General features: G+C 34.1%; 1 protein-coding gene across 1 annotated transcript in view; it reads right to left on the bottom strand.

Annotated features, from left to right (window-relative positions):
• LOC142235847 (uncharacterized) overlaps positions 1-10,892 on the bottom strand; it is a 22,886-nt gene extending 11,994 nt beyond the window's left edge. The window contains exons 1-4 of the mRNA XM_075307101.1: positions 10,869-10,892; positions 10,686-10,794; positions 10,301-10,614; positions 3,465-4,540 (exon numbers count right to left, since the gene is read on the bottom strand). Coding sequence (XP_075163216.1) covers positions 3,465-4,540; positions 10,301-10,614; positions 10,686-10,794; positions 10,869-10,892 — 1,523 coding nt within the window. The remainder of the gene's footprint in view (positions 1-3,464; positions 4,541-10,300; positions 10,615-10,685; positions 10,795-10,868) is intronic.
• Between the last annotated feature and the right edge of the window lie 14,552 nt (positions 10,893-25,444).

Genomic DNA, 25,444 nt, shown 5'->3' with positions numbered 1-25,444 from the left:
TATATATATATATATATATATATATATATATATATATATATATATATATATATATATATATATATATATATATATATATATATATATATATGGGAGCTATATCTAAATCTGAACCGATTGCTTTCAAAATCAATAGGGTTCTATTCTGAGCCAAAACACATACTTGTGCCAAATTTGAAGTCGATTGGACTAAAACTGCGACCTAGACTTCTGGGTGTTGCAAACATATGCACTAACTTATAATACCTTGTTCCACAGTGTGGCGTAGGGTATAAAAAGTTAAAAATATGAAAAAAGCATGTTATAAAAAATTTAATGAAAATAACTTCCAATGTAGTTAAAATAAAGAACATCATTGGGATTTTTAATTGATTTACATTCCAAATTTTGAAAAAGTCGATTTTTTGGATTCTGATCGAATAAAAAAAAAATCGCGAATTTGAATTGAAAGGTGAATGGGATGTGTAGCTTGCTTTATGATGAGCCACCATGGTGCAATGGTTAGCATGGTCGCCTTGAATTCAAGAGGGTCATGGGTTCGATCCCAGTTACCGATCATACACCGATAAGTTTAACAGAGTTAGGTTAGGTTAGGTTCAGTGGCATCCCGATATTTCAGGCTCACATAGACAATTCAGTCCATTGTGATACTATAGTGGTGAACTTCTCTCTTATCACTGAGTGCTGGCCGATTCTATGTTAAACTCAATGATAAGGGACCCATAGATAGTAGAAATACATAGATGTCCCTCTTCTCTTTAAAAAAAATGTGTCAGTTCCAAAAATTAATTTTCTGACATTTCGTTTTTGTTTTTTTTCGAGATTCTTTTGTATTCGTTGTCCATTCACAATTAATTTTTTATGAGGAGTTTTTATTACAGAACACCCTGTTGTGTTAAAAAGAGTACCAAAAATCTCTCAATTCTCTTGATTTTCTTCGTTTATTCTTAATCTTCGGAACTGTCAAACTTAGTTTGACACCCATGGGACATCTATGTATTTCTATTATCTATGAAGGGACCTCCTTGTTATAGCCGAGTCCGAACAGCGTTTCACATTGCAGTGAAACCACTTGGAGAAGCACTCAGAAATATCACCAGCATTACTGAGGTGGAATAATCCACTGGGTTTGAACCCATGACCCTGTGTATGCAAGACGGGCATACTAGCATTGCACCAAGATGGCTCCCTTCACAGAGTTGGATTATCTCCACTTAATAAAGCTTGTGAAATTTCTGGGTGCTTCGAAGTTCTTTTACCATATCCTGAAAAGCCGTTCGGAATCGGCTATAACAAAGAAGTCCCTACCTAAGGGGGTAATTACCTAATTTAACCTATCGTAAATATTGACCAAAAAGTCGGAAAGTTGCGACGTCAAAAGTCAACTTTGCAATAGTCCTACACCCTCAAAAAAAATCGCTTCTTTAACATATGTTCCAAACATATTTTGCAGGAAGCACATATATTATTGCATACTGCCGAAACATTAATATGTTTGTTTTATGTGAACATATTATATGTTTGGAAGCATTTTGAGCCAAAAATATTATATGCTTGGAAGAATTTTTCCCAAACACGATTGTGCTCATTCCCTAACATACTCGTAATTTTCACTTCCACGAAATTTTTTAGTTATTGGCACCTTTTTCTGTAATACAAATAATGTTGAAGAAATTATTCACTTTTATAAATTTTTTAAATTTTACCTTTCGCCTGCACGGAGAATCGAACCGAGGACCATACAGTTTGTAAGCCAACACACTATCCACTGGGCTATGTAGCTGTTATAGTCACCAGTAGATAATTATCGTTTTAAGTTACATTTATATAGCATAGTTTGCAGCGCCCACGAGCCCATGCAATCATAACATTATTTAACAGAAACATACATTTGTTTGCCACGTGGAGCAGTGGTTAGCATGTCTGCCTTGCATACAAAGGGTCGTGGGTTCAATCCCTGCTCCGACCGAACATTTTTCTTTTTTTTTTTTTAATCTACACATTTATATTTATACTATATTAAATTTTTTTAAATGAAACTTCGAAATGTGTGTTATTAAAGATTTATAGTCAGTAACAGTGCTTGATATAAACGAAATTGACTAAAATATTATTTTTTATTGCAAAAACAACAATTTTTTAATAAAAAACTGTTTTTGTACAAAACTTTAAAATTTGGAAGGAATTCAAAAACTAACAAAAGAAGAATGTGGAGTCGAGTATAAACATACATACATAATTTTATAATATAAACATAAATTTATTTAGGAGTGAACAGTTTTTTACTAGCATTTAACACCATCGCTCTAAAATTCCTTTTATTTTTCTTTAATAATTCATTTTAAAAAAAAAAAACTTTTTAAATTGTTTTAGCTGTAAAACTCGAACTTAATGCCCGCTTTTATATTTGATGGTGTCCGTCAACTCCTCGTGGACTACTTTTTAATAAAGAGGAACTAAAGTTTGTTTTTTTACATTTTACTGTGTAATTTTTCACCATTTCCTCCTTATTTCATTTTACTGTCCCAACTCTAAAAAGAGTATAGTGCCCTTTCGTTATTTTTGTGAAGACCCCTGATTTATTTTAACGAAAAATTGTGCCCATAATGCCAAAATGATAAACAAAACACATGTTCACACATGCATAAAATGCTGCTCTCAAGGCGAAAACATATGCAGTTTGTTTTTCAAATGTCTATTCTCTTGGTTCCGAATGTCTATTCTCTTTATTCAAATTAAATAATATTTAGACTTAAGCATATCAAATATTTAGCCTTATCATAAAACAGTTTTCCGAAACAACATACAAGCGGTTTCACAGAAATTGTTCTTTTTTCATTCTCTCGCTTTGTTATGTTGATATCTTTCGTCAACCCTCCCGGTTTCCATCTCTATTTCTTTCTCTATACTCTCTTTTTGTCGCTCTCTGAATAAAATATCACAACATATATATGTTTACTCGAAATTTGTTAATTTATATATGTTTACATTCACACATATTATTTTTATGAAACATTCATGCCCCAAACATAATATATTCTAACATATTAACATAGATATCCCAAACATTTAGTGTTAGTTTAGGAACATTACATGTTCGCACTTAAATATATTGTGGTTTAAAATCGTGCCCGAAACACATTTTGTTTATATCGGAACATATGAAAAACATATTTTTCTAACAGTGTAAAAATCTAATATCAGTTTTTTTCAAATTTTTACAATGTTGCCAATTTGAAAATAGTCACCATTTGCAAAAGTCGATTAGTCGAAACTCGAAAAGTCGACTTTTCAAAAATTTGAAAAAATCGAAAGATCGACTATTTGATTCTCAATCCAATCCCTAGGCTGAACTCCTCCCTTATACTCAGAAGCTGTGTTAGCAGAGCTAAAAGTTTTCGTCATGGTGTTACCGTTATCCCCACTAGTTTTCCTTAAGACCTATCAATGGGAGAGAAACTTACTTTGTGCAAGTCAAATCATCATCTGGTTTATAGAAACCCGCTTCAGAACCATCACGGCATATTTCATCGGGATGTCTAGGTACGCTAGGTGTTGGTTGAATTGAGCTAGAAGAAGTTTTTGAGTTTGGGGTAGTCGTCGCTTCAGTTTGCCTTGTCGATGATGCTGTGGTTGTTGTAGATGTAGACGGCACTGTACTGGATAAGGTAGTCGATGGTATTGTTGATGTGGAAGTCGTTGAACTCATTGTTGTTGTTGTTGTTGTTGATGGAGTAGTAAATGGTTCAGAAGTGGTTGTTTTCGTTGATATTACTGTAGTTGTCCATGGTGTAGTGGTTGTTGTCGATGATGTAGGCATTGTTGTAGGTTGCGTTGTGGTTGTAGTCCATGTTGCTGTAGATGATTGAGTCGTTACTGTGGTCGATGGTATAGTCGACGTTGTTGTCGGTGGTTGCATAGTGGTGGATGTAGACATGAATTCTGTGGTAGGCATTGTTGTAGTATCATATGTAGTGTGTGCAGATTCTGTTGTTTTGATTTCTTCTGTGGTTGACGTTGTTAACGGTAATGATGTTGTTGTGGTTGTTGTTGGAAGAATAGTGGTAGGTTGTATAGTGGTAGACGTAGTTGAGGGCATGTACATTGTGGTAGGCATTGTCGTTGGTAGATATGTAGCTGGTTCAGATTCAGTTGTTCTGCTTTCTTGTGTACTTGGTGTTGTTAAAGGTAATGCTGTTGTTTCTGCTGTTGTTGTTGGAGGCATTGTGGTACGTGTGGTGATTTCCATGGTAGTTGTTCGAGGTGTTTCTGTTGTAGCTCGTGTTGTGGGTGTTGTTAGTGAAGCTACTGTAGTGGTAGTAAGTGTGGTAGTCTCTACTGATTCTGCAGCAGGAGTCGTGGTCACAGGTAGTGTAGCTGTAGTTGTGGTGGTTATAACAAACGGTGTAGAGGTAGATATTGGACCTGTAGCGCCTGCCTCGGTTGTTGTGGTCGACGAATCTCCTGTATCATTTTGAGGATAGTCATCAATATTTTCAGTAATACAGCTAGCCTGAAATGTTTCAAAGTTTAGTGAGATCTATGTAATGAAAGTAATAAAATAAATATTTATTTTTTTAAGGAATTTATCCTTAATAATGAGCAAATTTAGGTTGCGTTATCATTAATTCGGAGTTAATATTTTATATTTTAATACTCCATAGGAAGCGGATATACTAGCGTCATTCATTCTGCTAGTAACGTATCGAAATATTGGTCTTAGACCAATATTCTGGGTCGTGGTAAAATTCGGGTCGATCTAGCCCTTCTTGCCAGGTCACTCTAACTTCCAAACGAAGCAAGATGTCGGCTTGGAACATGGCACAAGTTCCCAGCAAAAAAAATTGGAAGTTGTTCCACAAACATTTCTTTTAAAGCCCATCCCAGAATCCCCCATCGAGTTTTTCCAACTTCCGATGCAGTTCTTTTGGACAAGTCCATAAACATTTCTTCTAAAGAGCATCGTGGGATCCCTCAATGATTTTTTTCCACTTCCGATGTAGTCCTTTTGGACAAGTACACAAAGATTTCTTCTAAAGCGCATCTTGGGATCCCCCAATGATTTTTTTCTACTTCCGATGCAGTCCTTGTGGACAAGTATTAGAAAGAACGCAATCAGGCTATTTTAAGTGCAAATTGTGAACAATTAAATTTTACAAAATAATAGAAAAATAATAAAAAAGTAAAAAATAATAATAATAAAAATAAATTCTATCCCCGCTGGGATTTGAACCAGTGCCGTTTGACTTTTTCGCTTCCATGGAAGTTCTTTTGAGAAGGTTTTGCAAATTACGAGAATTTTTAATTTTTTTTGTTGATTTTTAATGGAAAAAATATATTTATACGAAAATATATGCCGAAAATAAAAAATAAAAATGATTTTAGAAAAATATTTGATAAAAAAATTGCCGCTGGTGAGATTTGAACCTGCGTTTCTTATTTTTTTTCATTCATACTAATAAAGAACATCTCGAGAAGCAATTAGAATGTTATTCCTTGGTGTCGTATTACGATCATATCACAAACATTTGAATTGACCTTTCGACGCTTTATGTTCAATGGCGTTTGTGGCTGAGTGTGCTAAGGCGTTCTGTTATGGTGCCAGCAAACCCAGGTTCAATCCCTGGTCGGAGCGAAAAAGTTTTTCGAATTGTAAAAATTAGATAATAGGAAAATAATAGTGTAATAAAATATATGGATAAAAGAAAAAGTGAATTTGGTTGAAAAAAATTTTTTTTTTGCTTTTTAAATTTCTTCATTCAAATTAACTTCCAGGGCACAACTGCTAAAGCAATGCAAAGGATCCAAAAAGGGAGTACTTCCATCCTATGACAAGCCCATGTAAAATTCATTGGAGATGATCCAAGCTTGCACTACTTCCGGATCACAGATTGGGGATCGAAACTACTTTTTTGGAAGCTCTTTTTTTGCTGGGTTGTTATTGATGTAGGTCAAATGATATTGTGAATGGATCAATGAGCAAATTTAGGTAGCATTATTTTTCATTCTAACTCAACAGTTTATATTTTAATATCCTATTCCACAGGAAAGGGGTTTAGTAGCGTTGTCATTCCGCTAGTAACGGATGGAAATTCGGAGTCAATCTAGCCCGTCTGCCAAGATCACTCTAACTTCCAAAATCTGTCGAAACAAGCTTGGAACTTGGCCCAAGTTGTTATTGATGTAAGACAGATGATATAGCAAATTGGTCAACGTGTAGGTATAGACCCCCATATAAACCGATCACCATATTTGATTTCTTGAGACGCCTCCAATGGGGTTAAAAAATGCCGAATATTATCGGGAAAATGTCCTAAAGACATTATTCAAGCCCTGAGCAGACAAACATTTCGGCTGCAGACTATAGACCGACCAACAGGACTCTATACCATCGTATCCGGGACTCGTCAACCAAGAATGGCTGAATTTCGCTTCATTTGTACTGTCACTAAAATCTCCGGATCTCAACCCGTGAACATTTGCGCGTGGAACATTTTGGAGAGTAAGATTATCTGTAAAAATACAAAAGTGTCGATTATCTTAAGACAACGCTTAACCGAGAATGGGCCTAAAATACCATATCGTAACTCAATTCGAGCAAATCCAAACGAATTCTAAAATTTGATATTTCTGACAATTTTTTTTTTAAAGCTACTGTACATATCGGCCAGCCTGTAAATCGATCCCCAGATGTGATTACTTGTACCTCCATAAATTTCACCCGATCAGGTTGATTTAGAACTTTGTACGCAATCCATGGTGGAGAGTATCCACCATGCAAAATTTTATTTCTTTAGAAATTTGGTCAAAATTTTATTTATTTATTTCTATGGAAAATTTTGTCAAAATTGTATTTCAATAGAAAATTTTTTAAAAATTTTATTTCTATAGAAAATTTTGTCAACATTTTATTTCTATAGGAAATTTCGTCAACATTTTATCTTTATAGAAAATTTTGTAAAAATTTTATTTCTATAGAAAATTTGGTCAAAATTTTATTTCTATAGAAAATTTGGTCAAAATTTTGTTTCTATAGGAAATTGTGTCAAAATTTTATTTCTATAGAAAATTTTGTCAAAATTTTATTTCTATACAAAATATAGTCAAAATTTTATTTCTATAGAAAATTTGGTCAAAATGGTATTTCTATAGGAAATTTTGTCAAAATTTTATTTTTATAGGAAATTTTGTCAAAATTTTATTTCTATAGAAAATTTTGTCAACAGTTTATTTCTATAGAAAATTTTGCAAAATTTTATTTCTATAGAAAATTTTGCAAAATTTTATTTTATTAGAAAATTTTGCCAAAATTTTATTTCTATAGAAAATTTTGCCAAAATTTTATTTCTATAGAAAATGTTGTACAAATTTTATATCTATAGAAAATTTTGTCAAAATTTTATTTCTATAGAAAAATTTGTCAAAATTTTTGTTTCTATAGGAAATTTTGTCAAAATTTTATTTCTATAGAAAATTTTGTCAAAATTTTATTTCTATAGAAAATTTTGCCAAAATTTTATTTCAATAGAAAATTTTGTCAAAATTTTATTTCGATAGAAAATTTTGTCAAAATTTTATTTCGATAGAATATTTTATCAATATTTTACTTCTACAGAAAATTTTGTCAAAATTTTATTTCTATAGAAAATTGTGCAAAATTTCATTTCTATAGAAAACTTTGCCAAAATTTTATTTCATTAGAAAATTTTGCCAAAATTTTGTACAAATTGTATATCTATAAAAAATTTTGTCAACATTTTATTTCTAAAGAAAATTTTGTCAAAATTTTATTTCGATAGAAAATTTTGTAAAAATTTTACTTCTATTGAAAATTTTGTCAAAGTTTTACTATTTTAGAACTTTTTTCTGTAGAAAAATTGTCAAAATTTTATAAATAAATTTATAGAAAATTCTGATAAACATTTATTTCCATAGAAAACATTGTCCAAATTTTAGTTCTATTGAACATTTTTGATATACCTCTTAGGTAAAGAGGAATATTTTGAAAAATCTACAAAATCAGTAAAAATCGACCATTTTTGGTAGAATTACAGCAACTGCAGCAAATCTTTACCATGGATGCTACAGTTATGTATTGTATTTTACTTATTTATAATATTCATAACCATAATAAATTATGAATATAAATAATGACAGAATGTAGGGTACTAACTACAAAGGTTTTCGACAATTTGATGAATTTTGAAGAATTTTTCAGAATTATTAAATTCAAGTTGACCTCAGTCAAACAAAATGTTCTTTCATGTTAGGATACCCAATTTTAAGTAGAATCACTTAACTTCACGGACGAAAAAGATTGTTTTTCATATGTTTGGATGTAAAAATTATATGTTTGGAACTCGAATTTTTTAACACATAATTTTTGAGTGCAAGCATATAATGTTCATAAACTAGCATAACATGTTTGGGACATATATGTTAGAACATATTATGTTTGGGACATAAAGTGCTTGTAAATATAATATGTTTGGATGCCAACATATGTTAATTTACAAATAGCCTATAAACATATATGTGTTTAGAAAGAGAGACCTAGAGAGTATGCTGCAAGTAAAAGAATGGGTTAACTAATTGGCGCCTTAAAAATATATATACACAAAGAAAATTTCATTACAATTTTTTTTACTACCAGTGTATGCCTAGGGTGAAACCTAATATGTTTGAACAGTACAAACAATATTTTGTTCGGACCAGTTCTGAAAATATATATGCTTGAAGCAAAATATGTTTGGCGTATATGTTAAAGGGTGATACGGTCAAAATTTGGTCAATATAAACTTGACGTATTTCTTTCAATTTTGCATTTAAAAACCCTAAACACCCCTCATTTTGAAGGTGTGTGTGTGTAGAATGTTGCTCCTTTTTTGATTTTGGTATACACTCTTCAGTTGTCAAAATGCCGTCCAAGCAAGAAGAGCAGCGTATCAAAATTTTGCTCGCGCATCGCGAAAATCCGAGCTACTCGCACGCAAAGCTGGCAAAATCGCTAAAAGTTGCCAAATCAACCGTTACAAATGTAATTAAAGTGTTTGGGGAACGTTTGTCGACAGCCAGGAAGTCTGGATCGGGGAGAAATCGAAAACCGGAAGCCGCTGAGACGACAAAGAGAGTTGCCGGTAGTTTCAAGTGAAACCCTAACCTCTCTCTCCGAGATGCCGCAAATCAGCTGGGTGTATCGTCTACAACCGTGCATCGAGCCAAAAAACGAGCCGGACTATCGACTTACAAGAAGGTAGTGACTCCAAATCGCGATGATAAACAAAATACGACGGCCAAAGCGCGATCCCGGAGGCTGTACACGACGATGCTGACGAAGTTTGACTGCGTGGTAATGGACGACGAAACCTACGTCAAAGCCGACTACAAGCAGCTTCCGGGACAGGAGTTTTATACGGCAAAAGGAAGGGGAAAGGTAGCAGATATTTTCAAGCACATAAAACTGTCAAAGTTCGCAAAGAAATATCTGGTTTGGCAAGCCAACTGTACCTGTGGCTTGAAAAGCAGCATTTTCATAGCTTCCGGGACTGTCAACCAAGAAATTTGCGTGAAAGAGTGTTTGAATAAACATCTGCTGCCTTTCCTGAAGAAACACGGTTGTTCCGTACTGTTTTGGCCGGATTTGGCATATTGCCATTACGGTAAAAAGGCCATGGAGTGGTACGCCGCCAACAACGTGCAGGTGGTTCCCAAGGACAAGAACCCTCCCAACACGCCAGAGCTTCGCCCAATTGAGAAATACTGGGCTATTGTCAAGCGGAACCTAAAGAAGACAAAAAAAAAAACTGCTAAGGACGAGCAGCAGTTCAAGGCAAACTGGCTTTCTGCGGCGAAGAAGGTGGACAAGGTGGCTGTACAAAATCTGATGGCAGGTGTCGAGCGTGAGGCCCGGCAATTCGGATTTGGAAAAGCGAAAGCCTAACTGAATATATTTCCTGAATTTTATACTAATTGAACTTGAAAAAGAAATTTAATTTGATTTTTTAATAAACGATTTCACCGATTTACACGCGTTTTCCCTTGACCAAATTTTGACCGTATCACCCTTTACAGAAGCGATTTTTTTTTTGAGGGTGTATAAGGACACTTGGACTTCATTGAAAATGTTATCCACTTTTGGACAAGGTTAACGCTTTAATTCAGGGAAATGCGTCTTCGCATTCGTATTTTAAGGGCATGAAATCTTTGGTCTCATGACAATATTTTTTTCAGTGTAGGGTGGAGAGTAAATAAGATTCGTCCTGTCCGATTATTCGGCCGTATATACCAGTCGTAAACTTACCTTTGTCTTTGAAGCATCGCTACAAAATCCTGACTCTTGATTAATATCACAGACAGTATTTTCAGGACAATAGGAATAGAAACCCTCGATGGGTTGATCTTCACCAAAACAGAAAATAATTGTTGTCTCATTTAGACAAGCAAAAACTTTATGCTCATCACATATGCCACAAAAGATTCCTTCGGTGCGTGAATAACTATCATCGGACGGTACACATGATGGACTCATACCAATATCTGGGGGATAGCAAACTGCACCGGATGAAGTACAAATATAATCATCTGGACATTTGATATAGTCCTCAGAGGGTTTTCCTAAATGAAAAGAGGAAAGATTAGTCTCTTACAAAATGGAAGTAACTCGCCAAGCATTCGTTCCATCTTACCATCTTTGCACACTGAAAACTCATTACGGCTGCGACATGCTACATTGTTACCCTCTTGGCAAATATCACAGCTTGCTTGAATCCTTTTTATTAGGAATGCATAAAATATCTGTGTGTTTTAAATTAAAAAAAAAAAATATATATCAAAAATTGTTCCTCATCACTATATCCATTCCAGATTACCAATTTCATTAGAACAGCAAACATTTTTGAAATTGCGGACTTTGTTTTTTCAAAACTAATTCGTGATGTGTTGATTTTATCAAATTTCTGTGAATACTGATTTCTGTGAATTCTTTCAAGTGAATATTTTTTTGCCAAATTTTATCTTTCGATTAAGATTGTTAACTAGATATGGATGAATGAAGGAACGTGTATATCTTTATGATCTCTGAAAATGGTAAACAAACCAATTGAAAGGAGTGACGGTCAGAGATTTTGCTAACAGATAAGAGAGCAATTTGTTATGTTATTTGTTCAGTTCAGTTCACCATAGATCTAGAAACCAAGGTCTAAAAGGAAATAGCAAAGACTACAAGGGGTTGGTCATGAAATCATATCTATGTGCAAAATAAATATGAAACATCCAACCCGACTAAAGTGGTGGTATTTGACATTGTTTAGGGCTATTATTATTTGCACTCTGAAAAATGTTGACTACACGCACGAAATATACTGTCGGGCGATTACTTTTTACAACTTTCGATATGGATTAACTGAACAATAGTGCTTTGATGTGCTTAATTCAATTAAAAGCTGAATTGATTCTATTAAAACAAGTATATACGGCCGTAAGTTCGGCCAGGCCGAATCTTATGTACTCTCCACCATGGATTGCGTAGAAACTTCTACGAAAGACTGTCATCCACAATCGAATTACTTTGGTTGTGGTATCTTAAAACTCCTTAACATCGTTTTCAACATTGTTAGTTAGTTCATACGCGGTATATATTAGACAAAAAAAAGTTATGTATAGGTAAGTCTACAAATAATTACGAATCAACATGGACTTTTGCACGGTACGTAGAGTGCCAGCATTGAAATATGGGGGTCGCTTATATGGGGGCTATATAGAATGATGAACTTGATATGGACCAATTTTTGTGTTATTGGGGATTGAGTTATCTGAGGGCTATATATAACTATAGACCGATATGGACCTAGTTAGGGATGGTTGTTAACGGCCATATACTAGCACAATGTACCAAATTTCAACTGACTCGAATGAAATTTGCTCCTCCAAGAGGCTCCAAAACCAAATCTCGGGATCGGTTTATATGGGGGGCTATATATGATTATGGACTGATATGGACCACTTTTGGCATGGTTGTTAAATATCATATACTACCACCACGTACCAAATTTCAACCAGATCGGATGAATTTTGCTTCTCCAAAAGGCACCGGAGGTCAAATCTGGGGATGGGTTTATATGGGGGCTATCTACAATTATGGACTGATATGAACCAATTCCTGCATGGTTGGTGGATACCATATACTAACATCACGTACCAAATTTCAACCGAATCGGATGAATTTTGCTCTTCCAAGGGGTTCCGGAGGTCAAATCTGGGGATCGGTTTATATGGGTCCTATATATAATTATTGACCGCTTTCGACCAATTTTTGCATGGGTGTTTGAGACCATATATTAACACCACGTACCAAATTTCAACTGAATCAAATGAATTTTGGTCTTCCAAGAGGCTCCGGAGGTAAAATCTGGTGATCGGTTTATATGGGGGTTACATACAATTATGGACCGATGTGAACCCATTTTTGCATGGTTGTTAGAGACTATATACTAACACCATGTACCAAATTTCAGCCGGTTCTCTTAGAGGCTCCGCAAGCCAAATCGGGGGATCGGTTTATATGGGGGCTATATATAATTATGGACCGATGTTGACCAATTTTTGCATGGTCATTAGAGACCATATACTAACACCATATACCAAATATCAGCCGGATCGGATGTAATTTGCTTCTCTTAGAGGCTCCGCAAGCCAAATCGGGGGATCGGTTTATATGGGGCTATATATAATTATGGACAGATGTGAACCAATTTTTGCATGGTTGTTAAAGACCATATACTAACACCATGTACCAAATTTCAGACGGATCGGATGAAATTTGCTTCTCTTAGAGGGTCTGAAAGCCAAATTTGGGGGTCCGTTTATATGGGGGCTATACGTAAAAGTGGACCGACATGGCCCATTTTCAATACCATCTGACCTACATCAATAACAACTACTTGTGCAAAGTTTCAAGTCGATAGCTTGTTTCGTTCGGAAGTTAGCGTGATTTCAACAGACGGACGGACATGCTCAGATCGACTCAGAATTTCACCACGATCCAGAATATATATACTTTATGGGGTCTTAGAGCAATATTTCGATGTGTTACAAACGGAATGACAAAGTTAATATACCCCCCATCCTATGGTGGAGGATATAAAAATAATGGCCATCACAACCACACTTTCAAGACCATATGTTGCTCATGATATTTTGCATAACACTGTGACGCAATATTCAACAAAAAAATCGCTTATTCCACCCGAAAGTATTCGATGATGAGAGGAGAAAAGTAATTTCTGGACTTTGCTAGATTGGTTGCCATTCGTTTTTTGTGAGTCTCTATATTTATACCCTTCACCACTACTGTGGTACAGGGTATAATAAGTTTGTGCATTTGTATGTAACGCCAAGAAATAGTGGTCATAGACCCATCTTTTAGTATACCGATCGGCTTAGAATTAAATTCTGAGTCGATTTAGCGATGTCCGTCTGTCTGTATATGTAATTTTGTGCACAAAGTACAGCTCGCAATTTAAGTCCGATCTTCCTCAAATTGGGCATAAGGCCGTTTCTATGGACAGAGACAATCGCTATTGGTTTTGGAAAAAATCGGTTCAGATTTAGATATAACTGTCATATATATTTATCCCCGATTTGGTCATAGTTAGCGTGTTTCACAACCGATTTTCTTGAAATACCGTACATCCAAATATTTTATGAATCTCGAAAATCTTGCAAAATATCAGCCAAATCGGTTCAGATTTAGATATAGCTCCCATATATATCTTTCGTCCGATTTAGACTCATATGACCACAGAGGCCAAAGTTTACTAACGATCTTCGTGAAATTTTGCACAGAGGGTAGAATTGACATTCTACCAATGCTTGGTAAATTTGATTGAAATCATATATATCTTTCGTCCGATTTGAACTTATATGGCCACAAAAGCCAGAGTTTTGCGTTAATTTGTTTCAAATTTTGTACAAGGGAACGTTTAATAGTATCGTTAAATGTGTCGAATTTTGTTAAAATCAGTTCAGATTTAGATATAACTCACATATATATCTTTCGCCCGATTTGGAACTATATGGTACCAAAAGCCAGAGTTTTGCCCTGACTTACTTAAAATTTTGCACAAGCGGTACTTTTAACGATACTATTGTATGTGCCAAATATGGTCAAAATCGATTCAGATTTAGATATAGCTCCCATATATATCTTTCGTCCGATTTGAACCTATATGCCCTCAAAATCCAGGGTTTTGTCGTGATTTGCTTCAAATTTCGCACAAGGAGTACGTTTAGTAGTATCGGTAAATGTGCCAAATTTGGTTGAAATCGGTTCAGATTTAGATATGGCTCCCATATATATCTTCCGTCCGAAAGTTATACTCCCATTTACGGGAAATTCCGCATATATAGCAGAATTATTATTCTAACTATACATGTCAAATTTAGTCAAAATCGGTTCAGATTATATATAGCTCCCATATATACGTACACACACAAAAAATTTTTTTTCTGATTCAATCACGAAATTAATTGATCCAATTAATTTTTTAATTGAAATGTCTTCAATCACAGAAATGATAGTATCAATTAAAAAATTAATTGAAGGTCAATTAAAAAATTAATTGATCCAATTAAAAAAGTAATTGATACTATTAATTTTTGTGATTGATTTTTGTTTCAATTAAAAAATTTGTTGAATCAATTAAATTTTTAATTGCATATTTTTTAAAACTCAATTAAAATTTTAATTGGAAAATTTTTCGTGAAACGTTTTTCTGTGCACCAGAGTTGGGGAAATATGGTAGACTGTTACACATTTTAGACCCATTTTCAATGTTTCCTACAATTAACTGGATAGCGTTAGCCGATTTAAATTTTAATTCTAGAGATTTTGTAGAAGTAAAAAAATTGTCTCCTTTATATAGCTTCCAGTGAAGTAGTTGAGATGGTAACACAAATTTTGGCCTACATAGGGGTGAAGGGTATAATATAGTCGGCCCCGCCCGACTTTAGACTTTACTTACTTGTTTTTTACTAATATTGTGTTTCATCCCAGGGTATTAGCCGATTTAATTTTTAATTCTAGCGATTTTGTAGAGGTACAAAAAATTGTCTCCAAATCTTTTCAGATATAAATCAGATATGGTAACACAAATTTTGGTCTACATAATGGTAAAGGGTATAATATAGTCGGCCCCGCTCGACTTTAGACTTTACTTACTTGTTTTTAATAAATATGTGGATTATAACATTTGAATAAATTATAAACATATTTTTGTTTATATGTAAATGTATAATAAGTTTGTCATTCCGTTTGTAACACATCGAAATATCGATTTCCGATTATATAAATTATATATATTCATGATCAGGGATTCTAAGACGATATAACCATGTCCGTCTGTATGTCTGTTGTAATCACGCTACAGCCTTCAATAATGGCGCTATCGTCCTGAAATTTGACACAGATTCGTTTTTTTGTTTGCAGGCAAGTTCGAAGATGGCCGATATCGGTCCAAGTTTTGATATAGTATTGGGCTTATAAAAACCGTATTTTCTATCCGATTTGCTTGAAATTATAAATCTAGAGGTATTTAAGACAATTAATACGTGTGCCGAAGATGGTGTGTATTGGTCCATATTTTGGTATAGCCCCCATATAGACCGATTTCCCGTATGTTATTTTCTATCCGATTTGCCTTAAATTGGAAATCTAAATGTATGTTAGGACCATAAATAGGTGCCTGAAATCTAGAGGCGATTTTGTGCAGATGTTCGTTTTTAATCATTTTGAATATTATCTATTTTTCTTTCTGAGGGAATCGGTGATCTTGTGCATTTAAGGGTTAAAAATATATATGCATAAGGTGAAACATTATATGTTTCAACAGTACAAACAATAATTTATTTGGAGTATATATAACAGAAGCTATTTTTTGGAGGGTGTAATATCAAAAATTATAAAACCTAAATTAAAGAAATTGAAATAGGGTTGTCATACGACAGAAGTACTCCGTTTTCGTATCCTTTGTATTGCTTTCGAAGTTCATTTGAAGGAAGATATGAAAAACCTGAAGAAAAATTTTTTCCGTCGGCAAAAAATTAATTTATTTATTACCAAAATGAACCTCTTTTTTCTTTGGGGTTATTTGAAAGAAAAGGTGTACGTCGATAAGCCAGCAACAATTCAAGAGCTAAATGATGAGATAATTCGGCACATTAACGGCATAGAACCTCCATTATGCCTCAGCGTCATCGAAAATTTGGACCATCGGATGGAGGTGTGCCACCGACGTCGCGGCGCCCATTTGGCCGATATTTTGTTCCATAAATAATTGAGTAATACCAATATATCATAATAAAATAAAATTACAATAATTTCCTAAATAGTTTGTGTTTTATTCAAAATCAACATCGGCCCTTGAAATTTTAACCACCCTTTATAATGCATTGGCCCAGACCCAAAGTATGGATATTCTGGGTCGTGGTGAAATACTGAGTCGAACTAGCCATGTCCGTCCGTCGGTTAAAATCACGTAAACTTCCGAACGTAGCTGATATTGATGTAGGTCGAATGTTATTGCAATTGGGCGATACCGGACAACTTTTAGGTATAAACCCCATACAAACCGATCCCCAGATCTCTCGCAGACGTAAAATTCATTGGATACGGTTGAAATTTGGGACGTAGTGTAAGTATATGTTAGGCCCTCTAACAGTTATATCGGTCCATAAGTATATATAGCCCCCATATAAACCGATCGCCAGATTTGATTTCCGAAGCCTCTGGAAGGATCAAATTTCATCAGATCCGGTTAAATTTTGTTATATCATTTCTAATAATCATGCAAAAATTCGTCCATATCGGTTCATAATTCTAAATAGTCCCCCAGCTCCAAGATTTGACTTCTGCAGCCACATGGCAAAAAAAAAAAAAAATATCATCTCATGCGCTTTAAATTTGACCCTCTAATTACCATTAGACAATTCCTTCCAAATAACCTTGGAGGTAACTACGTGCAAAATTGGTTAATTAATTACAGTTAAATGGAAATCTTGATTACTTTTGCATGGACAATTCCTATAAGCACGCAGAGAAAGAAGATGATCACCCCAAATATGTTTCAAGAGCGAAATGTTTTTTTTTTTTTTTTTATCTCAATTGTTTTATGTTATTTGATTTTAATCTTCTGTTGTATAATTTTTATTATTTTGTACATAATTTTATAATCTCTTCCGAGGCTGTTATTGCAAATTTACTCAACGGCACAAATTGTGATGGCATATTAAGAGGTTAAAAAAATCATAGACATTTATAATTGAAGCACCCATAGACAACGGGGCTGTTGAACCTCTTCAGATATGTGTTGGGATAGCTTGTTTTAAATAAAGTGGTTTCCAATAACTGGAGTTATTTTCATGACCACACAGAAAAAAAGTGTATTGTAAATATAAGGGTCATTTTAACTTCCACATAGTTCAAAAAATTTACTGTAATAACAGGTTGGATGATAAGTCCCCGGTCTAACAAAGAAAAACACTTTTTTTTGTCCAAATTCGTTTTTACTATTCAACGATTGTAACGACCTTCCAATTTTTTGATACCATTTTGGTAGTACTCCTTCGATTTTGCCTCAAAATAGTCCTCAGTTTCGCCTCTTCCTTGCAGGCAAATTTTTTTACTGCGAGCATCCTTTTGAGGTCTGAGAAGAAGAAAAAAAATCGTTGGGGCCAGATCTGGAGATTACGGTGGGTGGGGAAGCAATTCGAAGCCCAATTCATGAATTTTTTCCATCGTTCTCAATGACTTGTGGCACGGTGCGTTGTCTTGGTGGAACAACACTTTTTTCTTCTTCATATGCACGGATGAAAAAGACTGTTTTTCATATGTTTGGCTATAAACATTATATGTTTGGAACACAAATTTTTAAACACAATATTTTTGAGTGCAAGCATATAATGTTCATAAACTAGCATAACATGTTTGGGACATATATGTTAATATGTTAGAACATATTATGTTTGGGACATAAAATGTTTGTATATATAATATGCTTGGATGCAAACATATATTAATTTAGAAATAGCCTATAAACATATATGTGTTTAGTAGCTTGGAGCGCTATTTAACAGGGAGCGATATTGAATTAAGTTGGTGGTTGTTGCTTGTTATTACAAAATTAACATTTTATTTTTCCTTGGGCAATTGATCAGCTACTTCTTTGATCCTTACAAACTGTGTGGTCCGCTGTTCGAATCCCCGTCCGGCAAAAGGTAAAATTAAAATAAAAAAAATCATACAATTGGATAATTTCTTCTACAATGTTTGTATTACAGAGAAGTGAGAAAGATGTGGGGGAATATACAATTGGGCAGAAACAAAATTTTGAGCATTCAGGTCGAAAACCTATGTTGTTAGCACCTATATTACCTGTTTATTTTCATAATTCATTATGATTGTAAATATATAAATAAATAAATAAAATTTTGAGCACAATATTGTTTGGGAGAATTTTTTTAAGCATATAATATTTTTGGGTGCAAAATGCTTCCACACATATTATATGTTCACATAATAACATATTGTTTTTTGGAAGACAACATTATTGAATTTGGATGCAAAAATACAAAATGTTTGGAACTTAGACTACCCAAATGCTTTCAAACATATTATATATTGGAAGAGATCAAACATATAAATGTTTGGGCAATACCCAAAAATGTATATGCTTGAAGCAAAATATGTTTGGGAGTATATGTTACAGAAGCGATTTTTTGTGAGCGTGTGGGCCGTTTTGCCGCGATTTCGACCTTCGAACGCTCCAATAGCGCCATATAATAGTCACTGTTGATGGTTTTCCCTTCTCAAGATAATCGATAAAAATTATTACATGCGCATCCCAAAAAACAGAGACCATTACTTTGCCAGCGGACTTTTGAGTCTTTCCACGCTTCGGAGACGGTTCACCGGTCGCTGTCCACTCAGCCGACTGTCGATTGGACTCAGGAGTGTAGTGATGGAGCCATGTTTCATCCATTGTCACATATCGACGGAAAAACTCGAGTGTCTTACGAGTTAACATCTACAAACACCGCTCAGAATCATCAACACGTTGTTGTTTTTGGTCAAATGTGAGATCGCGTGGCACCCATTTTGCACAGAGCTTCCGCATATCCAAATATTGATGAATGATATGACCAAGACGTTCCTTTGATATCTTTAAGGCCTCTGCTATCTCGATCAACTTCATTTTACGGTCATTCAAAATCATTTTGTGGATTTTTTTGATGTTTTCGTCGGTAACCATCTCTTTCGGGCGTCCACTGCGTTCACCGTCCTCTGTGCTCATTTCACCACGCTTGAATTTTGCATACCAATCAATTATTGTTGATTTCCTTGGGGCAGAGTCCGGAAACTCATTATCAAGCCAAGTTTTTGCTTCCACCGTATTCTTCCCTTCAGAAAACAGTATTTTATCAAAACACGAAATTCCTTTTTTCCATTTTTTTTTCACAATAACAAAAGTTGCTTCACAAAAGACGCTCTATCTCACAAACTAATTGACTTACAGACGTTAAATTTTGACACGAATCATTTGAAGGTTGGTACTATATAAAAATAATATGCATTTAATACTAGCGGCGCCATCTATGTGTCAGACCGGGGACTTATCAGTCAACCTGTTATCGTTCATTTTTCGTAACCACAACGAAAATTAACTTAGCTAAATGAAAACTTATAAAATTTCAGTAAATGTTTTTTAGTTCACTAACTAAGAAATGTAATGCATCGTTGATTGTATTATAAAAATACTTAGGCAATATATAAATTTTACTACGAAGTGTGGACAACATTTTTGCAAAATTATTTGATACTGATCAATTGTGGATGGAAAGTTCAAAATTTTGGCAAAAAATGCAACAATTATTAATATTTTTTCTGACATAAATCATTAAGTGGCTGATAAGTTTGAGTCGAGATGAGTTGACATACTCAGCGGCGGCGGCTAAAATTTGCAGCGCCACTCGCCATTTCAAATTTCATGTCAAATTTAAAACGCATGAGATGATATTTTTTTGTCATGTGGCTGCAGAAGTCAAATCTTGGAGCTGGGAGACTATTTAGAATTATGAACCGATATGGACGAATTTTTGCATGATTATTAGAAATGATATAACAAAATTTAACCGGATCGGATGAAATTTGATCCTTCCAGAGGCTTCGGAAATCAAATCTGGCGATCGGTTTATATGGGGGCTATATATACTTATGGACCGATATAATTGTTAGAGGGCCTATACCTACACTACATCCCAAATTTCAACCGTATCAAATGAATTTACGTCTCCAAGAGACCTGGGGATCGGTTTGTATGGGGTTCATACCTAAAAGTTGTCCGGTATGGTCCAATTGCAATAACATTCGACCTACATCAATATCAGCTACGTTCGGAAGATTACGTGATTTTAACCGACGGACGGACATGGCTAGTTCGACTTAGTAGTTCACCACGACCCAGAATATCCATACTTTGGGTCTGGGCCAATGCATTTTAGCTCCTATGTTGTAAGGTATATTAAATTTAAAATAAATTTTGGCGACATTTTTTACTATGTACATTGATTCGTCAACACAAAACATTTCGCAACAAGTGGAAGTGATATTTATAGTTTGGCTATAAAACTAACAGAATAGAATTGAAATCAAAAATTGTTATATTTCTAGCTAAATTGGCATCACTGATTGTGGGCAAATGAGTGGGAAACAGGGATGGAAAACGCAGTACTATAGTACTTTTTTCAATACTTTTTCACCCTGGTCAGTACCGTAGTACCCCGCTAATGATTTAGTAGCTTTCGTGTAGACATTTTTGAGCTGATATCAGATGGTACAATAGTTTTGACAAAATATTTTAATGCTAATAATCTTTTACAAATTTGGTGAAACGGACAAGTTCATGCGAAAAAAAATCTCGATTTTGTAAAAACCACACTTTCTAAAAATGCGAACCATTACAGTCACGGTCTTAAGAAAATGTTGTCAACATTTTATTTCTATAGAAAATTTTGTGAAAATTTTATTTCTATAGAAATTTTTTTTCAACATTTTATTTCTATAGAAAATTTTGTTAAATTTTTACATCTATAGAAAATTTTGTCCAAAATTTTATTTCTGTAGAACATTTTGTCAATCTTTTATAAAGGGTGATTTGTTAAGAGCTTGATAACTTTTTTAAAAAAAAAAAAACGCATAAAATTTGCAAAATCTCATCGGTTCTTTATTTGAAACGTTAGATTGGTCCATGACATTTACTTTTTGAAGATAATTTCATTTAAATGTTGACCGCGGCTGCGTCTTAGGTGGTCCATTCGGAAAGTCCAATTTTGGGCAACTTTTTCGAGCATTTCGGCCGGAATAGCCCGAATTTCTTCGGAAATGTTGTCTTCCAAAGCTGGAATAGTTGCTGGCTTATTTCTGTAGACTTTAGACTTGACGTAGCCCCACAAAAAATAGTCTAAAGGCGTCAAATCGCATGATCTTGGTGGCCAACTTACCGGTCCATTTCTTGAGATGAATTGTTCTCCGAAGTTTTCCCTCAAAATGGCCATAGAATCGCGAGCTGTGTGTCATGTAGCGCCATCTTGTTGAAACCACATGTCAACCAAGTTCAGTTCTTCCATTTTTGGCAACAAAAAGTTTGTTAGCATCGAACGATAGCGATCGCCATTCACCGTAACGTTGCGTCCAACAGCATCTTTGAAAAAATACGGTCCAATGATTCCACCAGCGTACAAACCACACCAAACAGTGCATTTTTCGGGATGCATGGGCAGTTCTTGAACGGCTTCTGGTTGCTCTTCACTCCAAATGCGGCAATTTTGCTTATTTACGTAGCCATTCAACCAGAAATGAGCCTCATCGCTGAACAAAATTTGTCGATAAAAAAGCGGATTTTCTGCCAACTTTTCTAGGGCCCATTCACTGAAAATTCGACGTTGTGGCAGATCGTAAGTCTATTCATGATGAAATGTCAAAGCATACTGAGCATCTTTCTCTTTGACACCATGTCTGAAATCCCACGTGATCTGTCAAATACTAATGCATGAAAATCCTAACCTCAAAAGAATCACCCTTTATCTGTTGAAAATATTGTTAAACTTGTAAATGTAAAAATTTATTTCTATAGAAAATTTTGTCAAAATTTATTTCTATAGAAAATATTGTCAACAATTTATTTACATAGAAAATTTGTCAAAATTTCATTTCTATAGAAAATTTTCCCAAAATTTTATTTCTATAGAAAAATTTTGTCAAAAAAAAATTAATAAATAAAATTGAGGAGTTGACCAACAAAATTTTATTTTCTTTAAAATTCGGTCTAAAGGAGCTCTTGACAATAAACTTTCAATGAAATTTTTGTTGAAGTTTTGTACTTTTTCGCTTAAAAAATCCTTTTTGTACTTTTTTAAAATTTGTATTTTCCATCCCAGGTGGGAAATAAAGAGAGAGTGAGAGTTAGTATAGAGCATGCAAATCATCTCAGTATACTCACCATGGCAATTTCTTGAATTAAGTTTGTGATTATAATCATAGATTATAGAATATAGATAGATGAGCCATTTCTCTCCGAGAAAAAAATGTGTCAGTTCCAAAAATTAGTTTTCAGACATTTCGTTTTGATTTTTTCCTAAAAAGTCAGTCCCAAACATAAATTTTCCGGCATTTGATTTTGTGTTGTTCGTAAAGAGAAATACTGCTCAAAATTAAATTTCGTATTTTCGCGGTTTTGGTCACAATTGTTTGTTCAAATATAAACTTTTAATATATTAGTTTATTTATAAATCCACTGGTGTATCAGAAACGTTCAAATTTATTCTTAATCTTCGGAGATGTCAAACATTGTTTGACACGGATGAACCATCTATATAATATAGGGTCTATGATTGTAATCGAGTTGAGACGTCTACACATTTCATGGTCTACGATCCAAACTATCAATATTTTGAACATTCACAACAGAGTGCTTTTTTTAAAATTATAATTATTGATTTCAATAAAATATAAAATTATTGTGTTGACGAAAATATTTGCATTTCGTCAACCCATATAACACTCAAAGCCATCGATCAAAATACCATCGGCAATTTCATCCAAATAACGAAAACTTCATTAATGAACATGCAAAACATCATAATCATCATCGGCATTAATGATCATCGATCACTTCATTAGCAGAGATCAATGCATAGTTTCTCTTGTTTGTAACGTTTACTATGCTTGCCCCCCACTTCATCGTTGACATCGCCGCAGCATCAAATCCTAAGCAATATCATCGCATATCGAACCCATTACTTAAGCAATGCATGTATCGGCAGCTGTGTGCAGAAATATATTATCAAACATATATATTTACAATTTACATTGGCACGTTTATATATGCAAATGCATTGATGTTGCAACATTTTCATCGAACATTGTTTATTTTATCGTCGAACCTCGACATGTTTGATACATCTCTGCAAAATGAATATACAAACATATGCAATGATATACTTTAAGTTTTACATTTATATTTATGTTCAATATACTTTTTTTGAGGTTTCAAGTATTGAATAGAAAATAAATTCTGTCTCTCTATTTTTGGCAGTCAAAGAGTAAACATCTAAGTATCATTACTTTTCTTATATTATTAACAATTTTTCTTCCAGCAAATAAATAAAACTTGCTCAACCCTTTTATTAAGAATTTTTTTTCTTTTCAACTTTCAACATTTCTGAGATAAAAGGGAATTTTTCTCAACATTTTATTGGTGCCGAAACCCGGGAATTTCATTGTATTCTATTTCAAATTAAATAATTAAAAATTCTTTGTTTAATTATACGCGAGTGAAAGGAGAATTTTCTTGTGCATTTGGTGAACAAAAACTTTCTTTAAGTAGGAAAACCAATAGTTTTTCACATATGCTTTAATTGAATTAAAACTTATTTTTTGGTTTGTGAACGAAAACTAATGGTACTATCTTTTCTGCGCGCTTGGTAAATAAAATTTATTATTTTTTATAAATCGGTATCTTTATCAAAGGTAAATCGTGATTCGTATGTTTTTCTGTAGTATTTTCTGAAATTGTTCATAAATTCTGCATCAGTGCTTATAAAAAGTTGCCCAGTTGAATTTTCGCAAGATTGTTTCACATTTTCTTTCATTCTGTGCCTTTTTCTATTATCAGTGGTTTTTGCGTGAACATAACCATGAGTGAACTTTCTGGCTTTATAGAAGAACAACGAGAATTGTTAGTATTATTAACAAAATATCAACAACGTTTTGAAGCAAAAAGTTCAGCCGAAAAAACACATGGTTATGTTACCGCAATGACCAAAAGAATAGATGACAGTTTTAATAGATTTGAGGCTCAACATGAGACAATTTTACAATATGTTAGAGATTCCTCTATGCTTACTAACGAGGTGCCTTATCTGGAAAATGATTTCTATTTTGACTTTTCGGAAAAGTACTTAATTTTCAAAGGGAAACTAATCGATTCTCTCTCTGATCGCTCCGTGATGCAATCACCAATGGCAAGTACTTTTGTAGCACCACATGGTCGATCCGACATGACTTTATGCTCCGATTCGAAGCTCCCAAAAATATCCTTACCAAAATTCTCAGGTAAATACATAGATTGGATCCCTTTCCGCGATATTTATTTTTCACTTGTTCACCAAAACGACTCGCTAAATAAAATCCAAAAATTCTATTATCTTCGTGGTACACTCGAGGGCGAAGCTGCCAATTTAATTCGTAATATTTCAGCCACCGAGGCTAATTATGACTCCGCATGGAGAATCCTTGAATCAAGATACCATAACAAGCGAATGCTTGTTGGAAACCTAATCTCCAAACTTTTTAATTGTTAGATTCCTCTCGAGAATGTATTTCTTCTCTCCAGAATCTGGATGTGGACACCAAAACTTGGGATCCACTAATTATTAATTTTCTGGCCCAAAAACTCGATCTACAATCACGCAGAGATTGGGAGCAATCTCTGAAATCCTGCACAGAGATTCCCCAGCTCTCAGAACTCTTTTCGTTCTTGGAAAGGACTTTCAGAACTTTGGAGTCCATTAATGATGAAATTCCTTCTTCTACAAAGCATAATTCTAATAACTTTTCTCATGGCAAAAAATCTTCATGCCACTCAGTAAAAGTTTCTTCACAAAGCAATCCAATTTGTTCGTTTTGTGAAAAAAGTCATTTTCTTGCAAAATGCTACAAATTTCTTGCTTTACCTTTTACGAACAAAATTAATTTCATTAGAGAAAAGAATATTTGTCACAATTGTTTTGTAGTTGGTCATGACACGAACAGTTGTCAATCGATTTTCCGTTGTATAATTTGCCAACAACCACACCACACAGTTCTTCATCCTAACGAGCCTGTAACCCCCAC

Source organism: Haematobia irritans, chromosome 4, assembly GCF_050003625.1.
Source record: "Haematobia irritans isolate KBUSLIRL chromosome 4, ASM5000362v1, whole genome shotgun sequence".
NCBI classification, from domain to species: Eukaryota; Metazoa; Arthropoda; class Insecta; order Diptera; family Muscidae; genus Haematobia; species Haematobia irritans.
Note: the sequence above shows the minus strand (reverse complement) of the source record. Positions and strands in the feature narration are given on the sequence as shown.